Raw genomic sequence first — 23,032 nt, forward strand, 5'->3', positions numbered from 1 at the left:
CCCAGGCCCATGGGTGTCAGAGTAGAACTGTGCTTCATAAGGTTTTCAAAGGCTGACTTTTCAGATGTAGATTGCCAGGCCTTTCTTCCGAGGAGTCTCTGGGTAAACTTGACTCTCTAAACTCTCAGTTAGCAAACAAGTGACCGTTTGCACCACAGGGACTCCTAACCTGACTCTAGATGCCCTTTTTTCGCTTGAGCAAGAACCTCGATGGCACTAGTTTTTTAAGAACCTAGAGACTTGATCCAGGTAAAGAATTAAAATATCTAAAATTGGAAAAGTCCTTTAGCATAAAAACCAATGAATTATATAATGTGAAATAGCTTTTTCTCATGAACATTTTCACCCCTTATTAAATTGCTATGCTATCACTTCTGATTCATTGATATTTAGCAGAATTTGACACAGATCTTTTTAGTGCCATGCTGCAGGTAGTACTTTGAGGAAGATAAGGTGCCTTGCATTATTTACAAAATCCTACTCTCTAAAAAATTAATAACAAAATTTTCAGCAAATGAAGCACAGAATCAAGGTAACTCCTGTTTAAGATGAATATTCTTCAGGCAACTAATCTACCAGAAAATCCGATTTCTCCTCTCTCTCTGAGTGAAAATCTTATGTTGCTAGAAAATAAAGTATTTCTTTTGACACAAATGTTTAGTTTTATCCATACAATTAAAATAGATGAATTAAAAGGCTAACCAAAATAAGTTATATGCAATATAATTATACCATATTTTTCAACATTAAGTATGAACGTCTCTAGAGATAAAATAGTTCTGATGTGCAAAATTGGGCAATTAAATTAAGTAGATAATTGTTGCTAAGGGCCTTGGAGCCAGGTAAAAGCACTTGATTTGAAAACTTACAGTATAAGTAATCAGTTGAGTTAGTCTGCTGAAGATAAAAATGAACCTACGAGAATAAAATTACATTGTAGGAAAATTTTATAATTATATCAAAATCTCAAAACTGTTGCCGCTGAGTTGATTCCATAGGACAGAGCAGAACTGCCCCACAGTTTCCAAGGCTATAATCTTTATGGAAGCAGACTGCCATATCTTTCTCCCACAGAGCAGCTGGTGAATTCAAACAGCTGACCTTTCAGTTAGCAGCCTAGCCCTTAAGCATTGTGCCATCAGGGCTCCTTTTTGTAATTATAAATCCCAGTTGTTACTTACTGTAGTAGACATTGTGGGTGTCTTTCTAGTTTTCTTTCCCCCTTCCTTCCAGCTTACCAGTTCTGCCTTCTAGGCAACTATAAAAAACCCAGTACCCAGTGCCGTCGAAGCGATGCTTAAGCCATTTAGTATAACTCCATTCCCCTTGTCATAGCAGGAGCCGTGGTGGCACAGTGGTTAAGAGCTCAGCTGCTAACCAAAAGATCGGCAGTTCAAATCTACCAGCCGCTCCTTGGAAACCCCATGGGACAGTTCTACTCGGTCCTATAGGGTTGCTATGAGTCGGAATCAACTCAACGGCAACAGGTTTGTCACAGCTAGTTCAAGGGAGGGCTCATGACACAAGTTGGTTAATATTACGTTTAACTTTTGTGTGGCAATCTTACTTCCTTCATTTCCAATTTCTTGAAAAATGTTTCAATTAGCAAATAAAATTGAGATCAGCACTCACATGCTGCTTTAGTTCTCTCATGAATGTTGTTGTTAGGTGCTATAAAGTCAGTTCTAACTCATAGCGGCTCTATGTACAACAGAATGAAACACTGTCCACTCCTGTGCCATTCCCACAACCTTTGGTATACTTGAGCCCATTGTTGAAGCCACTGTGTCAATCCATCTCATTGAGGGTCTTCCTCTCCTTTACTGACCCTCTACTTTACCAACCATGATGTCCTTCTCCAGGGACTGATCCCTCCTAATAGAATGTCCAAAGTATGTGAGACATAGCCTAGCCATTCTTGCTTCCAAGGAGCACTCTGCTTGTACTTCTTCCAAGACAGATTTGTTTGTTCTTCCGAAAGGCCATGGTATATTCAATATTCTTTGCCAACACCACAATTCGAAGGCATCAAATCTTCTTCTGTTGTCATTATACATCGTCCAGCTTTCACATGAACATGAGATGATTGAAAACACCATGGCTTGGGTCAGGCACACCTTAGTCTCCAAGGTGACAGCTTTGCTTTCCAAAGCTTTAAAGAGGTCTTTTGCAGCAGATTTGCCCAATGCAAAGCGTCTTTTGGTTTCTTGACTGCTGCTTCCATGGCTGTTGATTGCAGATCCAAGTAAAATGAAATCCTTGACAACTTCAATCTTTTCTCCATTTATCATGATGTTGCTTATTGGTCCAGTTGTGAGGATTTTTGTTTTCTTTATATTGGGGTGCAATCCATACTGAATGCTGTGGTCTTTGATTTTCATTAATAAGTGCTTCAAGTCCTCTTCACTTTCAGCAAGCATGTCACCTGCATAACGCAGGTTGTTAATGAGTCTTCCTCCAATCCTGATGCTGTGTTCTTCTTCATATAATCCAGCTTCTCGGATTATTTGCTCAGCATACAGGTTGAACAGGTATGGTGAAAGGATACAACCCTGACACACATTTTTCCTGACTTTCAACCACACAGCATCCCCTTGTTCTGTTCAAACAACTCTTGATCTATATACAGGTTCCTCATGAGCGCAATTAAGTTTCTGGAATTCCCGTTCTTTGCAATGTCATCCATAATTTGTTATGATCCACACAGTCAAATGCCTTTGCATAGTCAATAAAACACAGGTAAACATTTTTGTGATATTCTCTGCTTTCAGCCAAGATCCATCTGACATCAGCAGTGATACTCCTGGTTCCACATCCTCTTCTAAACCCAGCTTGAACTTCTAGAAGTTCCCTGTCAATATACCACTGCAGCCACTTTTGAATGATCTTCAGCAAAATTTTGCTTGCATGTGATATTAATGATATTATGTGATAATTTCCACATTCGGTTGGATCACCTTACTTGGGAATAGGCCAACCAGTCAGTTGGCCAGGTAGCTGTCTTCCAAATTTCTTGGCATAGACAAGTGAGCACTGCTAGCACTACAGCCATTTGCTGAAACATCTCAATCGATAATCCATCAACTCCTGGAACCTTATTTTTCACCAATGGCTTCATTGCAGCTTGGACTTCTTCCTTCAGTATGATCGGTTCCTGATCATATGCTACCTCCTGAAATGGTTGAACTTCAACCAATTCCTTTTGGTATAGTGACACTGTGTATTCCTTCCATCTTCTTTTGATGCTTCCTGCATCGTTTAAAATATTCCATGTAGAATCCTTCAATATTGCTACTCAAGGCTTGAATTCTTCTTCAGTTCTTTCAGCTTGAGAAATGCTGAGTGTGTTCTTCCCTTTTGGTTTTCTATCTTCAGCTTTTTTGCACATGTCATCATAATACTTTACTTTGTCCTCTCAAGTCGCCCTTTGAAATCTTCTGTTCAGCTCTTTTACTTCATCATTTTTTCCTTTTGCTTTAGCTGCTCAACGTTCAAGAGCAAGTTTCAGAGTCTCTTCTGACATCCATTAGGTCTTTTCTTTCTCTCCTGTCCTTTTAATGACCTCTTGCTTTCTTCATGGATAATGTCCTTGATGTCATTCCGCAACTCAACTGGTCTTCGGTCATTAGCATTCAATGTATCAAATCTATTCTTGAGATGGTCTCTAAATTGGGTGGGATATACTCAAGGTCATACTTTGGCTGTTGTGGACTTGTTCTAATTGTCTTCAATTTCAACTTGAACTTTCATGAATAGAGCTTGACAATAATAATTATATTGTATTATGTAATACATGGTACATGCAAATCAACCAAGTTTCTTATCTTTATATGCCTCCAGTATCTTTAAAATTTGTAATAAGTCATCTTCTTTTTTTAAAATAATTTTTATTGTGCTTTAAGTGAAAGTTTACAAATCAAGTCAGTCTCTCACATATAAGCTTATATACTCCTTACTACATACTCCCATTTACTCTCCCCCTAATGAGTCAGCCCACTCCCTCCTTCCAGTCTCTCCTTTCGTGACCATTTTGCCAGTTCTAACCCTATCTACCCTCCCATCTCCCCTCCAGACAGGAGATGCCAACATAGTCTCAAGCGTCTACCTGATGCAAGTAGCTCACTCCTCATCAGCATCCCTTTCCAACCCATTGTGCAGTCCAATCCATGTCTGATGAGTTGGGTTCAGGAATGGTTCCTGTCCTGGGCCAACAGAAGGTTTGGGGACACAAGTCATCTTCTTAATATCATCCTTTTTCATATCACAATTCTGTTGAATAAAACAGTTTATTTAACCTGTGAGATTTCTCACATCCTAAATTTGAAGTCTAGTTTGAATTTGCTAAGTATTTCATTCTACTTGGAGTAACAATCAATGCGCATGGAAGCAGCAGTAAAGAAATCAAATAATGTATTGCGTTGGGAAAATCTACTGCAAAAGACTTCTTTAACGTGTTAAAAAGTGAAGATATCGTTTTGATGACTAAAGTGCACCTGACCCAAGCCATTGTCTTTTCAATCCCCTCATATGTATGTACCTCATTTTGCTTGGATCCACAATCAACGCCCATGGAAGCAAAAATCAAGAGATGAGAGGATACGTTTCATTGGGCAAATCTGCTGCAAGAGATATCTTTAAAGTGTTAAAAAGCAAAGATGACACTTTATGGGCTAAGTATTTTCAATCGCCTCATATGCATGTCAAAGTTGGACAATGTATTGTTGTTGTGGTTGTTAGGTGCCGTGGACTTGGTTCCGACTCATAACAACACTATGTACTACAGAACAAAACACTGCCCAGGCCTGCACCATGCTCACAATTGTTGTTACACGTGAGCCCATTGTTGCAGCCACAGTCAGTCCATCTTCTTGAGGGTCTTCCTCTTTTTTGCTGATGCTGTACTTTACCAAGCATAATGTCCTTCTCCAGGGACTGATCCCTCCTGGACAATGAATAAGGAAGACCAAAGAAGAATTGATGCCTTTGAATTATGGTGTTGGCAAAAAATATTGAAAATACCGTGGACTGCCAGGAGAACAAACAAATGTGTCTTGGAAGAAGTACAGCCAGAATGCTCCTTAGACGCAAGGATGATAAGACTTTGTCTCACATACTTTGGACATGTTGTCAGGGAAGACCAGTCCCTGGAGAAGGACATCATACTTTGTAAAATAGAGGGTCAGCAAGAAAGAGGAAGACCCCCAACAAGACGAATTGACACGGTGGCTGCAACAGTGGGTTCAAATGTAACAACGATTTTGAGGGTGGAAAAAGACTGAGCAGCGTTTTGTTCTGTTGCACATGGGGTTGCTATGAGTTGGAATCGACTCGATGGCACCTAACAACAACAATATGTATGTGAAAGCTGGATGTAAAAAAGGAAGATCAAAGAAGAATTGATATGTTTGAACCATATCTGTAGTGCTGTAGTGTTGACAAAGAATATTAAGTATTCTTCTGGACTGCCAGAAGAATGAACAAATCAGTTTTGGAGGAAGTACACCCAGAATGCTGTTTAGAAGTGAGAATGTTGAGACGCCTTTCTTACTTTGGACACATCGTCAAGAAAGACCAGTTGCTAGAAAAAGACATCATGCTTGGTAAAGTAGAAAAAAGGGAAAACAAGGGAAAACCTTCATGAGATGGATTGACATAATAGCTGTAGCAAGGGGCTCAAACATACCAACAATTATGAGACTGGCACAGGACCAGGGAATATTTCATTCTGTTATATATAAGGTTGCCACGAGTCAGAGCCCACTTGATGACAACAAGATTTGGCTGATTGCTGTCTTGAGTAGTTTCCCTTGTCCTGCTGTTGGTCATATTTCCTATAAACTGGTAGTTAACAGTAGGGGTTTGGTTAGAGAAAGGTTTAATTTTGGGGGTGGGGTGGGGAGGTAAGAAAACTTATTAGTTGGCGCTGTGTACTTCCTGATGCGTTACAGCAGGGACACACAGTATCTGGTAGTTACACTTTTCATGATGTTAGGATGATTGGTGGAGCCGGATTTTCTCAGTGTGATATATTCATTATGAATTTTGCAGTCAAGCTTTCACTAAATGGTTTTAGCATCTGTCTCAGTTATCCAGCGCCACTATAACAAAAATACCACAAGTGGATGGCTTTAACAAACAGATGCCAATTCCCTCACAGTTTAGGAGGCTAGAAGTCCAAATTCAGGACGCAAGCCCCAAAGGAAATCTTTATCTCTTTGTTGGCTTTGGGGGGAAGGTCTTGTCATCAATCTTCCACTGGTCTAAGAGAGTCTCAGCACAGGGACTGGGGTCCAAAGGACATGTTCTGCTCCCTGTGGTTCTTTCTTGGTGGTATGAGGCCTTCATCTCTTTGTTTGCTCCCCTCTCCTTTTATATTTTGTAAGATAAAAGGTGATGGAGACCATACCCTGGGGAAACTCCCCTTAGATCAGGGCTGTGACCTGAGTAAGGGTGTAACATCACTCCCTAATCCTCTGTAACATAACCTGTGTTGTTGTTGTTGTTAGGTGCCATTAGGCTGGTTCCGACTCATAGCAACCCAATGCACAACAGAACGAAACACTGCTCAGTCCTGCACCATTCTTAGAATCGTTATGTTTAAGCCCATTGTTGTAGCCACTGTGTCAATCCACCTTATTGAGGGTCTTCCTCTTTTCCGCTGACCCTGTACTCTGCCAAGCATGATGTCCTTCTCCAGGGACTGATCCCTCCTGACACCATGTCCAAAGTATGTAAGATGCAGTCTCGCAATCCTTGCCTCTAAGGAGCATTCTGGGCGCACTTCTTCCAGGACAGATTTGGTCATTCTTTTGGCAGTCCATGGTATATTCAATATTCTTCGCCAACACCACAATTCAAAGGCATCAATTCTTCTTCAGTCTTCCTTATTCATTGTCCAGCTTTCACATGCATATGATGCGATTGAGAGTACCACGGCTTGGGTCAGGTGCACCTTAGTCTTCAAGGTGACATCTTCGGTTTCCAGTGCTTTAAAGAGGTCCTTTGCAGCAGATTTGCCAATGCAATGTGTCCTTTGATTTCTTGACTGCTGCTCCGTGCGTGTTGATTGTGGATCTAAGTAAAATGAGATCCTTGACAACTTCAATCTTTTCTCCTATCATGATATGGCTTATTGGCCAAGTTGTGAGGATTTTTGTTTTCTTTATGTTGAGGTGCAATCCATACTGAAGGCTTTGGTCTTTGATCTTCATTAATAAGTGCCTCAAGTTCTCTTCACTTTCAACAAGCAAGGTTGTGTCATCTGCATAAGGCAGGTTGTTAATGAGTCTTTCTCCAATCCTGATGCCCCATTCTTCTTCATATAGTCCAGCTTCTGGGATTATTTGCTCCGCATATAGATTGAATAGGTATGGTGAAAGGATACATAGCCTAATCTTACCTAATTAACCCATGCAGAAGTTAGGATTTACAACACACAGGAAAATTACATCAAATCACAAAATGGAGGACAACTACACAATACTGGGAATCATGGTCTAGGCAAATTGACACATATTTTGGGGGGACACGATTCCATCCAGGACAGCATCCATTAATAACTGTAGCCTTGATCCACAATGTCATGGATTGAATTATGTCCCTCCCCAAATGCGTGTATTAACTTGCTTAGGCCGTGATTTCCAGTATTCTATGATTGTCCTCCATTTTGTGATTGTATTTTATGCTAAAGAGGATTAGGGTGGGATTGTATCACCCTTATCAGGTCACATCCTTGATTCAACCTAAAAGGAGTTTCCCTGGGCTGTGGCCTGTACCACTGTTTATCTCTCAAAAGATGAAAGGAAAGGGAAGCTAGCAGAGAAAGAGGACCTCATATCACCAAGAAAGCAGCACCTGGAGCAAAGCCCATTCTTTGAACCTGAGGTTCCTGCGCTGGGATGCTCCCAGACCAAGGGAAGACTGATGACAAGGACCTTCTTCCAGAGCCGACAGAGAGAGAAAGGCTTCCCCTTGGGCCCTGAATTTGGACTTCTAGCTTACTGAACTGTGAGAGAATAAGCTTCTCTTTGTTAAAACTATCCACTTGTGCTATTTCTGTTACAGAAACACTAGATGCCCAAGACACATGCCAAAGCAAAAAAAACTAAACCAGTTGCTGACGAGTTGATTCTGAATTATGGCGACCCTTTGTGTTGTAAAGTAGAACTGTGCTCCGTAGAGTTTTCAAGGCTTTTAGAAATATGGCCAGGCCTTTCTTCCTAACTGTTGTTTGGGTGTGTTCGAACCACCAGTCTTTCGGTTAGTAGTTGAGCACTTAGCCACGTTGCCACCTAGGAACTCCTGCTTGATGCATGAGGGTTGCAAAATGGTGTTATTCTAACTCTGCATGTATTGATCAGTTAGAATTATCCTCTAAAAAGAACTTTCCCACATCAACTACTTGGTTGTCTGAAACATAGTTTTTGCAGTAAAGATTAAGAAAAATGCTTAACGTTTGCCTTTATAATTTTCAGAGTAGAGGTGGTGGTCTAACAACCAGCAAAGGCAACTAAAGAGAGGTTTTTAATTTTTTTTGTTCATTTATTTTCATCATTGTCACAGACTTATGCTTTTTTTTTTTTTTTTTTAATGTATTTGATGTATTTCAACCATCTATAGACAGTATTCTTCTTGGTGTTCTAATTGTCCCAACTTTGGCTAGTAGGAATCTCTTGGAGTTCGCTTCTGGGTCCTTATGACATGCCCTAAATAGTCTTTGAGAGCTTCATTGCTTTCTGATACACAAGATGTCCCAGGTTCATCGTTCCTCTAAAATTTAGTGTTCCTCATTAGTTTATTTTTGCTGTAAACAGTAATTATCTTTTAAAAAGATAAAAAGTGAGAAAAGCTATCTTTTATATTTACCACCATATTTTATAAAGTTGTTTTTCTGGTTAACATCATTTGCTAGAAGGAAGACTGATTTTTGCCAGTGCATCTACTAGCCTGACTTGGCCAGATGTGAATGTCTAAAATTCTAAATTATTGTTAAGAACCAGAGATGCCCCCCTGAGGTGATTCTGGTCTCAGTCAATCAACAATTTGCAAAAGAGATACGGGACATTCCCAGAGGCTAGAACCCCAGACTACCGAGGTGGGAAGATTTTCAGTTGGTCAATGGATCAATGAAAGAGCCAGTTAGCAAATACACATTTGTTCAACTTCTCTCTCAGTACCTACTGTCATTTCTCCCATAATTATTTGTGCCCTACGTTTTTTAATTTGGTTACATTAACTAATTATAATAATAACAGTAACGTGGCTGCCTGTGCCCTTACGTACATTTCAGTCCTCTTCCTTTTTATCCCTCACGACAACCCTGTAAAGTAGATATTATCATCCCCATTTTATAGAGGAGGAAACTGAGGCTCAGAGAGTGATCTGCTGAAGGTCACAGGTAGCAAGCAAATGGTTGACCTGGGACTGGATTTAACTCTGGCTGACTGTGGAGCCCCTGCTCAGAAACGAGTAGAAAAAAAGATTGGTTTAAGATTTTTGCTTTTGGGAACTCCGCAACGTCTAGAAGAGTCTGGGCATACTGCAGGTGGTCAATAAATATTGTTAAAAGCATAAAGGGGGGGCAGCCCCATGCTGCGCTCTTCATGTCACCATTTATATATTTTGTTTAAATAGAGCCTTGCCAGCTCTTTTTTCCCCAAGGGGCTTCATGGTAGGAATGCCTGAACGCTCCTGCGCTGCCCGGTAGCTCCGCCAGGTGTCGCTCCGCTAGGTGTCGCCCTCGCCCACTCCCCCCCCCGCGCCCTGTCCCCCTCGCCCCGCCCACCTCCGAGTTTCTTCCAATGGCGGCCCTGGTCCCGCCTTCTACCCTGGCCTCTTCCCTACATCCGGCCTGGCCGGCTCGATCTGAGGGTTGCGGGAAGCATGGAGATGCACGGTCAACCCGACCCCAGGCCGAACTGTTCTTTGTCCACCCCGGGCTGCTCGGGGGTGTCGGTGTCCAAGGAGCTGCTGACGGCCGGGAGCGGCGGCCTCGGAGGTGACGGGCGGTGGCGGTGGCGGAGTGGGGCGCGCACGTGCGGCGGGGCGGGGGGTGGCGGCCGGAGCAGCCCGGGGCCGGCGGCTGCCTGCTCAGGCCCGTAACCCTGAGGGGAGCCCCGTGGGTGCTTCAGGGCTGGGTCAGTCCCGCCATCGCGGAGGTGGGGGGCACCCAGCACCGGGCCGGGTCCCAGAGCCGTGCGGGCCCTAGAGCTCCTCGAGCCGGTGGTTCTTATATTTGCCACGCGCCCTCCCCGGCCCCCGAAGCTGGGGCGCACCCGAATTTCTCGAAGGAGAGGGCCTTAGGGTCGCCTGTGTGGGATGAAGGAGTTGGCTGATGGGGGACCGGCCAATGGATATTATGGATAATAACCCACCTCCCCACGCCCCCAATATACCACAGAACTACTTGGTGCTGCTCTCTCGTAGACGGTGCCAGGAAATCTACACAGCATTTCAAACAATACAGAATTAAAAATCATGGGTTCGAATCCCAGCTCCATGAGTAATTAGCTGTGGAACCTTAAGAGGGTTATTTACATTCATTAAGCCTCACTCTTAACATTTTGAACATGGAGGTAGTAGTGACACAGTGGTTAAGCTGTTGAGCAGATAATGGAAAGGTCGGCGGTTTGAACCCACCTTTGGCTCCATGGGAGAAAAGACCCTGTGGGGCAATTGTGTTGTTAGGTGCACTCGAGTCGGTTCTGACTCAGAGCGACCCTATCCTGAGCCATGCTCAGATCATTGCTCAAGTGTCAATCCATCTAGTTAAAGGTCTTCCTTTCTTTCACTCACCCTCTGCTTTACCAAGTGTCTTAGTTATCCAGTGCTGCTGTAACAGAAACATGACAAGTGGATGGCTTTAACAAACAGAAGCCAAAGCTTATGTAGTGTTTACTGTACTCCAGGAATTATCTAATTTAATCCTCACAACAATCCCATGAAGTAGGCTCTGTTATCTACATTTTATAGGGGAGGAAATGGAGGCATGGTTTATCATACAGATAAGTAACTTGCTGGAGATCATTCCGCAGGAAAGTAGTCATACTGGGATTTGAATCCAAGCAGCCTGGCTCCAGAATCCATGTTCTTAATACTAATCCAATTGCTAGGCTTTCAGTAGCAATATCAATAAATGTTTGAAAGCTTTGCTTTGAGGATGAACAGGATTTTGGTATCAGAGAGTGAACAGATTTTCCAGGTATTAGAAATAGGGTGTGCAAATCCTTGAGTTTTGAAAGACAAATCTTGTTCTAGGATTGCTGATGGGCTGGAGAGTTGGGTTGATTTGAGGAGTAGTGAGAGATGAAGCTGAAAGGTGGAGGTGGAAGTAGACACAAAATTTCTCCAAAGGGCTATTTTGTCGAAGCTGGACATCTTCAGGGGAACTAACCATGCAGGCATGTCTTACAAATGAAAAAACTACGTAATGCCCAGAAAGGTTCGGTGACTTGCCCAATATTACACAGCAATGCTTTCTGGCTTCACTGAACAGTTATTGTATTCTTTACTGCTTTCTCCATTCTGTCATTACAGGCCCACATCTGTCTACTGATGAACTTCTGATCCAGAAAGATAGTTTAGTGTGCATTTATGTCACTTAGCCTTGGGGTATAGATGTGTGTGACAGGCTTAAGAAAGGGGTAATAGATAAATATAAAGAACTAAACGATGAGAAACAAGTTGCAATGGAGCTTGGAGCACCTCTTTTTAAAAAAATATCTCAGGGGATGTGGAGCAGTCAAGACTTGAGACTGGTCATGGGAGGTTTGCTGATAGGCCCTTATTTTTTATGACATAGTAAATCATGTGCATGTGTGTTTTTCCAGGAATATGGGACAGGTTGCTTATCAACTCCAAGCCTAATTCCAGAAAGAACTCTAATCTTCAAACAGTTCGGATAGAGAGGAGTCCCTGTAAGTACTCCTCTGTTTTCTTTCTTAAGTCTTCTCTGATGTTTGCTCAGTTTTGCCTAATTAAGCTGTTACTTGATGGGACACTTTCTGTCTTCATAATCAGATATCAAGCCATAGAGAGTCCCTTGAAGCAACTCTTACTTGGAATTTCTGTTGCCTGAAGAGGGAAACTTTCTCCTGAAAAAGATGCTTGTAGGATGAATTTTTGGAAGTAGAAAATAATTATTATTACTCTCCATAGGAGATATTTTTAGAGGTTAAACACACAAAAACCAAACCTGTTGCCATCAAGTTGATTCAGGCTCATAGCGACCCTAAAGGACACAGTAGAACTGTCCCACAGTGCCTGGTGGATTCGAATTACCGACCTTTTGGTTAGTTGCCATAGCTCTTAACCACTCTGCCACCAGGCTCATAAAGATTACAGCCTGGAAAATTCTGTAGCGCATTTCTCTGTCACACACGCGAGGTCACTATGAGTTGAAATCCACTCGCCATCACCTAACAACTACGGGATAGCTCTCTTCATTAATTACTCCTTAGTATGTTGCTCTACTGCACAGTCACGAGTGTACACGCTCAGACAGTATTTACATGACCGTTCATGTAATACTCAGTGTCTGTATAATTCAATCTTAGTGTTAACAAGAGAGAATAAAGACAAGAATTCAGTGAAAACAGTGTAAATGATGCATGAGGTTATTGCTTCTGTAAACTAAGAAAGCACCAGTACTCCGAGAGAACTTAGCATTTCTGATGAGAAGCGTGCCGTCTTTTTTATCTTTGTTATCCTGTATGTAGTTTCTTTTTTCCCTCTGGGCTGCTTTTCGAAATTTTTTCTTTATCACTGGTTTTCACACATTTGATGATATCCTTGCAGATAGTTTTCTTTGTAGTTGTGGAGCTTGGGATTTGTTGAACCAGATCTGTGAGTTTATAAAAAATAGTTTTCATCAAATCGGGAAAAATTTTGCCCATTCTTTCTCAAAATACTTTTCCTGTTCCTCTTCTCTGTCTCCTTCCCTTCAGTGACTCCAAGTACCCATAATTTTGTGTTTGGAGTTGCCCCACAGATCACTGACTCTTGGTTCTTTTTGGGGTGGGGGTGCCTTTTTTTCTCTGTTTCATTTTGGATAGTTTCTATTGCTGTGTCTTCAAGTTGACTGTTCTTTTGTAGTGTGTAATCTGCTCTTAATTCTGTTAATCGTACCCAGTGTGCTTTTCACGTCAGATATTGTAATTTTGATCTCTAGACATTTCATTTGTTTCTTTTTCCATGACTCTACTTGATACGCTCAGTCTTCTGAACTCCTGAGCATATGGAATCTACTTATAACAACTGTTGTAATGTCCTTGTCTAATTCTGTGACCTGTGACATTTCTGGATCTGTTTCATTGATTGATTTTTCTCATCGCGGGTTGAGTTTTCCTGCTTCTTTGCATGTCTGTTAATTTTTTATTGGATGCCAAATGTGAATTTTACCTTGTTGGATGCTGGATATTTTTGTATTCAGGTATTTTTTAGCTTTATGTGGGGTGCACCTAAGTCACTTGTGAAACAGACTGAGCTTCCAAGCACTGTTCGGTGGGAAGAGAGCAGCATTTAACCTAGGATTAATTCGTGCCCACCATTTAGGCAATACCCTTTTGAGTACTCTACCTGATGTCTTGTGAATACAAATATTTGGTGTGAACGTGAACCATTCCTGACCTTTTGTGAGCTCCAAGAATTGTTCTCTGCCCCTTTCAGGTGGTTTTCCCCCCAGTCCCGGGTCGTTTCCTCCCACGCATGTGCTGATCACTAGCCCAAGACTTGTGGGGAGCTGTTAGTGGACATTTGGAGCACTCTCTCTGTGCAATTACGACCATCCTTTTTTTATTTTTACATCTTAGCATTAGTAATGTGTACTACATACAGTGTTGCAGCATGTAATTTGCTGATGTTCTTGTTTTCAGATATTCACTCACAGATGCTCCACATTATGATTTACTGATCAAAAGCACTGTCATATAGCAGGCTATGGCCTGGTCTACAATGAAGTCTGTGTCGCTGTTGGTGTCGGGAGTCATAATGGATAGAAAGTTGGGCAGTGTTCAACTCTAATGACATATGACAGTTGAACTGTGTATGCGCATGACAGCTATTAGGACTCCGACTTCATTGTTAAGACACTGATGCCGGCAAAGATCAGCTTTATAAAGATACTGATAATAAAAGGCAGTAATAATAAAATAATAAAAACTAAAAAGAAAAAGAGGTATTCGACTTGCGTCGGAACTAACTTAAGACGGAATCGTCAGAATGGAAACCCATCTTAAGTCGAGGGCTACCTGTACAGTATGAGAAGTTAAATGCAAACAAGCACTTCCCAATATGGCTCTTGGATCCAGTGGCTCTAGAGTGCCTTTTGAGTGACTTATGACAGTGATTTCACTGACTGGCTTTTGTGTAGTCAGCTGTGGAACGTGATGGCTGGAATAGAGAGCTTCTCATGTCATGACCACATTATTGTATATGTGATTATTGTTAGTGTTGCTAGCTGCCGACCCCAACTCATGATGACCCTGTGCACAATGGAATCAGACTGTTGTGATCCATAGGGTTTCATTGGTTGATTATTTGGAAGTAGATCACCAGGTCTTTCTTCCTAGTCTGTCTCAGTCTAGAAGCTCTGCTGAAACCTGTTTAGCATCATAGCGACATGCAAGTTTCCACTGATGGACAGATGGTGGCTGCACTTGAGGTGCATCGACTGGGAGTCGAACCTAGGTTTCCTGCATGGAAGGCGAGAATTCTACTACTACACTACCACTTCCCCCATATTTATGATTAAGACAAGATTATTTAAGTATACCACCTCATCTCTCAGAATTTGAGTCTAAAAGTAAATGGCCAGTACTTTTGAAAACTAAAACTGGCCTAGCTTCAGGGCTTAGCATGTACTCTTCCCACAGCACCAGAGAAATATTTGGCTTCTCAGAATCATGGTTCATACTACACGTGCAGATCAGTAGGTACTTGTTTTGTTCCACATGATTCATTAGTTAAAAACAAAGGCAGAATAAGATCTGACCTGCTCCTCTGTCTTTGGTAATAGAGAGCATAGATTTAAATTTGTAGCATGGAAATATCTTTATTTTTATCAGTCTTTTTTTTGTCCTGTGTATGTGAAGGAGGTGGGAGCTGACATGTTCTCACCATCTAGTGTGGGCCAGACGTTGTTTGGGGCTTTGTATGTATGTGATTTCATTAATCCTTTCAGCCCTATTTTACAGTCAAGTCTTTTGCTTGGTCTTTACCACCATTTTGTTTTCATCTTCCATACTCCGGACATCTTACTCATCTGTCATGTAGCAATTTCAATTTAACAAGTTTTTGAAAGCCCATTATTTGCATGTTTATATGCTGTACCACTTTTGAGAGATAAAGAAATTAAATACCCCTTGTTCTTGTTAGGTGCCATTGAGTTGGCAACCTATGTACAGTAGAACAAAACAGTGCCCAGTCCTATGCCATCCTCAAAATGGTTGCTTTGTTTGAGCCTGTTTTTGTAGCCACTGTGTCAGTCCATCTTGTTGAGGGTCGTCCTCTTTTTCCCTGACCTATTACTTTGCCAAGCATGATGTCCTTTTCCAAGAACCGGTCCCTCCTGATAACATGTACAAAGTAAGCGAGACAAAGGCTCACCATCCTTGTTTCTAAGGAGTATTCTGGCTGTACTTCTTCCAAGACAGATTTGTTTGTTCTTCTGGCTGTCCATCATATATATTCAGCATTCTTTGCCAGCACCATAATTCAAAGGCGTCAATTCTTCTTTGGTCTTCCTTATTCATTGTCCAGCTTTCACATGCATATGATGTGATTGAAAATACCATGGCTTGGGTCAGGTGTACCTTAGTCCTCAAAGTGACTTTGCTTTTTAACACTTTAAAGAGGTCTTTTGCAGCAGATTTGCCCAGTGCAATATGTCGTTGGATTTCTTGACTGCTGCTTCTATAGGTGTTGATTGTGGATCCAAGTAAAATGAAATCCTTGACAACTTCAAACTTTTCTCTGTTTATCTTGATGTTGCTTGTTGGTCCAGTTGTGAGGATTTTGTATTCTTTACGTTGGGGTGTAATCCATACTGAAAGCTGTAGTCTGATCTTCATCAGTAAGTGTTTCAAGTCCTCTTCACTTTGAGAAGCAGGGTTGTGTCATCTGCATAACGCAAGTTGTTACTGAGTCTTCCTCCAATCCCAATGCTGCGTTTATCACCTGTTTTACAGATGGGTGATTAAATTGAATGTGTTAGTCAAGACTCCTTTGGTTGCAAGTGACTGAAACCCTGCTTAGTCTGCCTTAAGCATAAAAAGAAATTATATTGACTCATTTTGAATTGACTCGACGGCACTGGGTTTGGTTTGGTTTATTGAAAAAACAAAACAGAAGGGCTCAATGTCATCAGGGGTCTGCTGCTCTGTATCTCCCAGCACTGCCGTCCTAGGTGCTGCCATAATCCAGAGCAAGCTCTTCTCCAGGTGTGGCAAGTTGGCCAGGTTATCAGTGGCTCCTGGCTTACATTCTGCAGCTCAGGAAGCTACCACAAAGAAGGGTTCTCTTTCTCAGCAGTTCAAACCGAAGTCCTAAGTTGATCTCTTACTGGCCTGAACTGATCATTGTCACTGTGTATGCCACTGAACCAAATTTTGGTGGCCAAGGTTGTGGAATATGTAGGTGCACAGTGTGGGGTCAAGAGTGAGTCACAGAGGGTTAAGAGGAAAGTCAGGGTTTTGTTGTCAGAAGAAAGGGGACTAGATGGTGGACAGGCAGAAACAACCACTCATAATTAACTTGCCCAAGGAAATTCAGATACTTGAAATATTGATTATTGTTCCTAGATTCAGAAGTGCTTTATGAAGTTTGGCCAAATGCTAACATAAATGTTGATATATTTTCTCTCCTTAGTATTGGACCAAGTACAGACCTTTCTCCCACAGATGGCCCAGGCAAATGAAAAGTTAAGAAAAGAAATAGCAGCTGCACCACCTGGTCAGTTTGATATCGAAAATGTTGATGAGACTCTTGGAAAAATTATACAAATGGTAATTATACTTTGTTTTATTTTTTAAAGTAAAACTACTAGTATGCCTTGTCACTTAAAAAAAAAGAGCTTTTTCATTTTAATTCCAAATGTTATTTTCCTTCTTGGGGAGTCAGTTCATGTTCCCAGTATCCCATAGGTATTTATGTCATTTTACGAGCAAGAACTTAAAGGTCTGTAAGCTTCCCTGGGTGAAGTTTAGCGATTTAGTAGTATTGGAGTCATGGGAGGCTTTTTCAAGTCATATATTACATTTGTTATCTTGAAGCATTAATTTAGTAAATGTCCTGGGTTTTTTTTCCCCACCCAAACCCAAGAGAGGTCATCATAGTCTGATTCATTGATTGTGCAAAAATAAATGATGTGTTAAACGGAATGACTGATTATATAAGCCGTAAGTGAAAATTGTCTCTCAATTTATGTTTTTACACTGCAGTTTCCTTTATAACACTTGTGTCTGGACAGGGCTGACAGGGTTGTTAACAATAATATCTAACTCATCAGCGAATGTGGTCAGCTCTACCTTCAGGATAGATCCCAAATCCAACCTCTTCTTATGACCTCCACTGCTACCCGCCCTGGTCCAAGTAATTATGGTCCTTACTTTGGACAGTTGCAGAAGTTTCCTGGCAGATCTCCTTTGCTTCCACTCTCACCTCCCTAGGCTGCCCTTCACATAATGTGTGTGGTACACAGTTTGGGACCCCCACGGGGCTTCCCATCACATTTCTAATAAACGCAGAGTCCTTCAGGGGCCTGTGTGGCCCCCCGTCTCCAGCTCACTGTCTGGCCGTTCTCCTGCCCAGTCTCCCCATTTACTGCACTCTAGCTCCAGCCCCCTTGTTCCAGACCTTTCTCTTGTGGTTGGTGCCTGTTTGTAGAATGCTGTTCCCCAGATTTCTGCATTTGAATCCTTTGGTCTTTGTCATCTCATCAACAGGCTTTCTCTGATGACTTTATTATCTTATCCTGCTTTCTTTTTCTTTATTGTCACTACCGGACACTGCCTTTCAGTATGTATTTGTTTATTGCCTTTCTTTCACCACTAGACCAGGGGTCAATAAATGTTTTCTGGAAGGGGCCAGATAGTAAATACTTCATGTTCTGTGGGCCATACGGTCTCTGTTGCAACTGCTCCACCCTGCTGTTGTGGTACAAAAGTGGCCATAGACATTACGCAACTGAAGAAGTACGGCTCACAGACTTTATTTGTGGACACTGAAATCTGAATGTCGTAAGATTTTCATGTTGCACAAAATATTATTCTTTTGATTTTTTAGGCATAAGGAAATGTAAAATCTATCCTGAACTCATGGAGCTAAACACAAAAAACAGGTAGCAGACCAGATTTGGCCCAAGGGCTATAGTTTGCCAGCTACAAGGGTTTTGTTTTTTTTTGCAAGGGTTTTCTTTTTTTTCCCTATTGAGTCTCTAGGACTTACTATCTTGCTTGGCTCATTTTAAGACTTGTTAATATTTGTTGAATGAATGTTGCCACATATATTCAGGATATGTAAAACTAGGTTGTAGGAGACTCCTTACCTACAATAAATATGAATCGCTATTTTGGACTGTGGCAACTGAAAGAATAAAAGTGCCAAATTGTGTCTGATATAAACACTAGAAATTAAAAACATTTCTTGCCCTCATGCTTCAATATTTGTGCTGAATGTTCATTGTTCCCAACCAAAACCGAAAACCCATTGCCATCGAGTCGATTCTGACTCCTAATGACCCTACAGCACAGAGCAGAACTGCCCTGTAGGGATTCTAAGGCCGTAATCTTTATGGAAGCACACTGCCACATCTTCATCCCACAGAGCAGCTGGTGGGTTTGAACCACTGACCTTTCGGTTAGCAGCCAAGCTCTTAACCACTGTGCCACCAGGGCTTCTTTATTATTCTCCGTGTTGTTTTATTATAGCTTACAAGGGAGGGGCCCTGAAATAAATTTCCCGCCTGGTGCTTTTTGCAGGATGTGGCCTTGTTTGAGATGAATCAGTCTGACTCAAAAGAAGAGAACAGTTCAGAAGAAAGTTCTCAAGACAGTTCAGAGAACAGCTCAGAATCTGAGGATGAAGAAGTCAGCATTCCTGGTCAAGTCACCATAGATAACATTAAACTTCCTAATTCAGAAGGTGGAAAAGGCAAGATAGAAGTTCTGGATAGTCCTGCCAGTAAAAAGAAGAAACAATGAAATACATGATCTGGAAAGATGCGTGATGCACGCCTGCTAATTCTGTCATAAAGGTTGTGATTCCCGGTTATCTTGTGTTGCAGGTACCCATGGTTTTAGGTAGTATTGTATGTATTTTGTTTCTCAGCAAAATGAAAGCTGGCATTTAAGGACGCGGACTACATGCAGATTAGACTCGTCTTTGGTCTCATGCTGAAGAGACTTAGGGTTTAGAAAGCTTAACTTCCTGCGTGGTCATGACTGAACTTGTTGGTACCTTTCTTCAACATGGATTTCAGAAATACCAGTTCATTTTAAAAAAGAAGTAAATTACCTGTTTTCTGTTTAGTTTTGTTTTTAAAATTACTGCACTGGAAAAAACCTAATATTTTTAGGTTATTATAACATCAAACGATTTTGTCACGTCCAAGATAGAGTCAATAAAGGAGACATTTTTTTAGAAGAAAAAAGATTTTTATAAGGAAAAAATTTACATGTATTTTTAGCTACCCTGAGGTACATCTATTTTCATTTGAAAACTATTCCTTTCCAGTTTGGCCTTGGAGAGCGAACCGGGGCTCTGTGATTGGATCACTGTCAGTGACTCTGCAGCCTCTGAGTACATACAGAACTTATTAGTTGGGAGCGTTGGGGGGTTTGCTGTTTTTTTTTTTTTTCATAAAGCAACACTTTTTGTCTGTTATTAAAACTGTTCCAAACTGCTCACAGTTTGAGACCTGTCAAATGTAGAAAATAGAGACATCACAAGAAAAATAAGAGGGAATAATACAAAGACAGGCAACAGGTGGTTTTCCCTTTCAAAAGTCAGAATGGTCCCAGGCTAGAGTTTTTCCTCATTCTTAACATTATTAAGCTTGTTTGGGATCTCATCTGCCAGCAGCCTGACTTTTGCAGAGGAAATAAATCTAAGAATTTAAATGACTGCCTGTCTGTTGAACTGATGCCGCTTGGTTGCCTTATGTTTTAGGGCTCTCTTTGAACCTTTTTTTTTTTGAACCTTAGTCTTTCCTCCTCTTTTAAGACACTTTGTAAATACTCTGAAGATTATTCTCAAGGTCCTTCCTGGTCTTCCCGTTGGAAATTGAAACTGAACACTATGTACTAGCTTTCCTGTGCTGTGCCTTAATGTGTGAGGAGGATGAACAGATCTGGAAATGAGATTTCTCAGCTGGAAAGGGTATCATGCTATACCGTGTAGCAAAGAACACAACTGTGGTGCATGATTGGCTTAAATATATAAAGATTGTCTTCAACTGAATATTATGGTACATTGTGAGAAGAGGTAAATTTGTTTGGTTTACTATTTAACCTGGTACATGGCACACAATAGGCACTGAATGATATTAATAAATGAATTAATGGCTGTACAGGACATTTTAAGCCATGGTAGATTGTTCCAGTCAGAGGGATATAAAAATGTAACTTTTCAGGGAATACTGAAATATCCATGCAGAAATAAGCTGAGTGATGAGTGAAAGAGAATAGTCAGTCTAGAAATAGATTCCAGCATGTAAACATTTTAATTTTCTTTCGTGCCCTGGTTAGCTCATGTAATACAACTAACTAGGCTTCCTATACAGATAAAGGAGTCAACTAAATTCAGTTCCTCTCTGGACATTGTTGTGACACAGGAGAATAAAGGAAGACATAAAAATTCAGTATATGGTGAGGCTAGCATTTCAAGTCAACATGTAAAATGGATGAATTATTCAATATACAATGTGAAAACTGGCTGTTTCAAACCAAGTTAGATTCTAGCTTCATACCATGTGCCCAGATAAGCTATATATAGATTTAAATCTAAAAAAAATAAAATTACAAGAGTACCATACTAAAATATGGGTGAAGATTTAATCATGAAGTTGGGAAAGGTTCTTTTAAATATGTAACATCAAAGCCTGAAATCACAAAGGAGAAGAGCAGAAAATTTGTTCCCATAAATATTAAAAACCAGCAGGTGGCAAAGAAATTTAAAAGGCAAGGGACAAGCTGGAAAAATATTTACAATATATGAAAAAGTGAGAATCATTAATAAAGAGCTCTTACAAACTAATAAAAAAGGACCAATATCTCTACAGTAAAAGGCCATAGGACATGAACAAATAAGTTACAAAAGAAAAAAGAAAAAATTTAACGCTATTTATCAAAGAAATGCAAATGAAACCAAGACTTTTTTTTTTTTTTTTAAATCTATCAAATTGGCAGGTGAAACTAGCTAGTACTTAAGGAGCACTTCCTATATCTGCCGGGCACTGTTACTTCAAGAATTACCACAATCCATAGAGATGTAAAAATTCATCGTGCTGTACATTTAACATTTGTGTACTGTAAGTATGTTATACCTTAATAAAGATTTATTTTTATTTTTTAAAGCAGTTTACCCTGCAGTTTGTTGGAAAGTGAATCACTGCTGTGCTTTGACTAGTCCAGCCTGTGCTCGCTGTGAGGACTGCCCAGGTGTGATGATGGCAGCTGTGTGGAGAACTGTTCCTGCGGAAACTGATAAAATCTCTTCACACTGTGGAGCAATATCTTCCTATGGCTTTATGACAGTTTCCTGTCAGAATATTAGGTGTAATGTCTTTGAAGCAAAAATTTCATTCAATCTATCCCATATTTTTATTGTGCATCACAATGGTACTTATGAAAAAAAAACTGCCTTGCAATGTAGTTTGTATTACTGTGCCTGTATCAACTGCTGTGGTAAGAAAGGCAGGAAGGGGTTGCATCTTAATTTCATTTGTGTTTCCCGCAAGGCCTAGCATAGTGCCTTTCACGCAGTTGGAATATACAATAAGTGTTTCTTTTCCTTCTCTTTATGTCAGTTAAAGCAGCTTGGCTTAAAAGTCAGTGGTTCACCATTGTGAAGAAAAAGGACAATTTTACTGGTAGCCTTTCCCTAACAGTTTAATCTTGCATTCTTTGTGTTCACTCTTGCAGTGACTGGCTTAAGAATGGGTATGCAACTCAGACCTTCCCAGTGAGGCATGAGGAAAGTCTTTTTAGACTTTTGAATGGGAAGAATTTCTTGTTCCTAAAAAGGCACATGAAGAGATGGCTTCTTTTGGAAGACAGGACTGGGGATCCATCATAGCTTGACTGGATAGGATTCCTAGAACTGCTGCCATCTAGTGGTCACACGTGGAGCCAGCCTGTGGGTAAAGTCTGTACCCAAGGATAGAAGCAAAGAACGTCACTAAGTCCCTCACTCCACCAAACAATCCTGCAGACTGTACTATTACAGCACTTCGTATTTCATGACATAATACTTTTTTTATTGTTAAGAAAAGACCATAACCTTATGAGATATTCTGCTTGTATCCATTTTACAGAGGAGTCAAATGGCATGAAGATACTCGACAATTTCCTAAGGTCTCACAATAAGTAAGTAGTGGAGCCAAGAGCTGAGATCAGTCAGCCACACCTAGTCATGGTCTTCCCAAGCCCAAGCTCTGGAGCTGTCTGGATCCAAATCCCAGCCCAGCCATTTTTCTCAGTTTCTCCATCTATAAAATGGGGATAACAGCATTTCCCTCATAGGGTTTTTGTGAGGAATTAATGAGTTAATACACATCAAGTGCTTAGAACGGTGCTCACGAAATGTGAGGTGGTATGCTATGAGAATAGTACACGTTAGTTGCAAACATTTGGTGAAACTTGGTGAGGTTATAGACCGATACACCCTTGCAGTCAGGAATTCCACTTTTAGGAATTTATCCTAATCTAAGTAAGTATGACTTTGTTCACAAATTTGTATATAACATTTATCGCCACATTTAAAACAGCAAAAAGCAAATCTAAATGTCCAGCAATACAATGTTGAATAAAAGTCACAA

General features: G+C 40.9%; 1 protein-coding gene across 1 annotated transcript; it reads left to right on the top strand.

The window, feature by feature from the left end:
• The first annotated feature begins 9,840 nt into the window (after positions 1-9,840).
• Positions 9,841-23,020, top strand: NOPCHAP1 (NOP protein chaperone 1). Its single transcript, XM_049884247.1, has 4 exons — positions 9,841-9,997; positions 11,829-11,915; positions 16,864-17,000; positions 18,975-23,020. The coding sequence occupies exons 1-4, from the start codon at positions 9,883-9,885 to the stop codon at positions 19,194-19,196; spliced, it is 561 nt and encodes a 186-aa protein (XP_049740204.1). The 5' UTR covers positions 9,841-9,882; the 3' UTR covers positions 19,197-23,020.
• The last annotated feature ends 12 nt before the right edge of the window (positions 23,021-23,032 follow it).

The sequence above is a fragment of the Elephas maximus genome, chromosome 4 (genome assembly GCF_024166365.1).
Source record: "Elephas maximus indicus isolate mEleMax1 chromosome 4, mEleMax1 primary haplotype, whole genome shotgun sequence".
NCBI lineage: Eukaryota > Metazoa > Chordata > Mammalia > Proboscidea > Elephantidae > Elephas > Elephas maximus.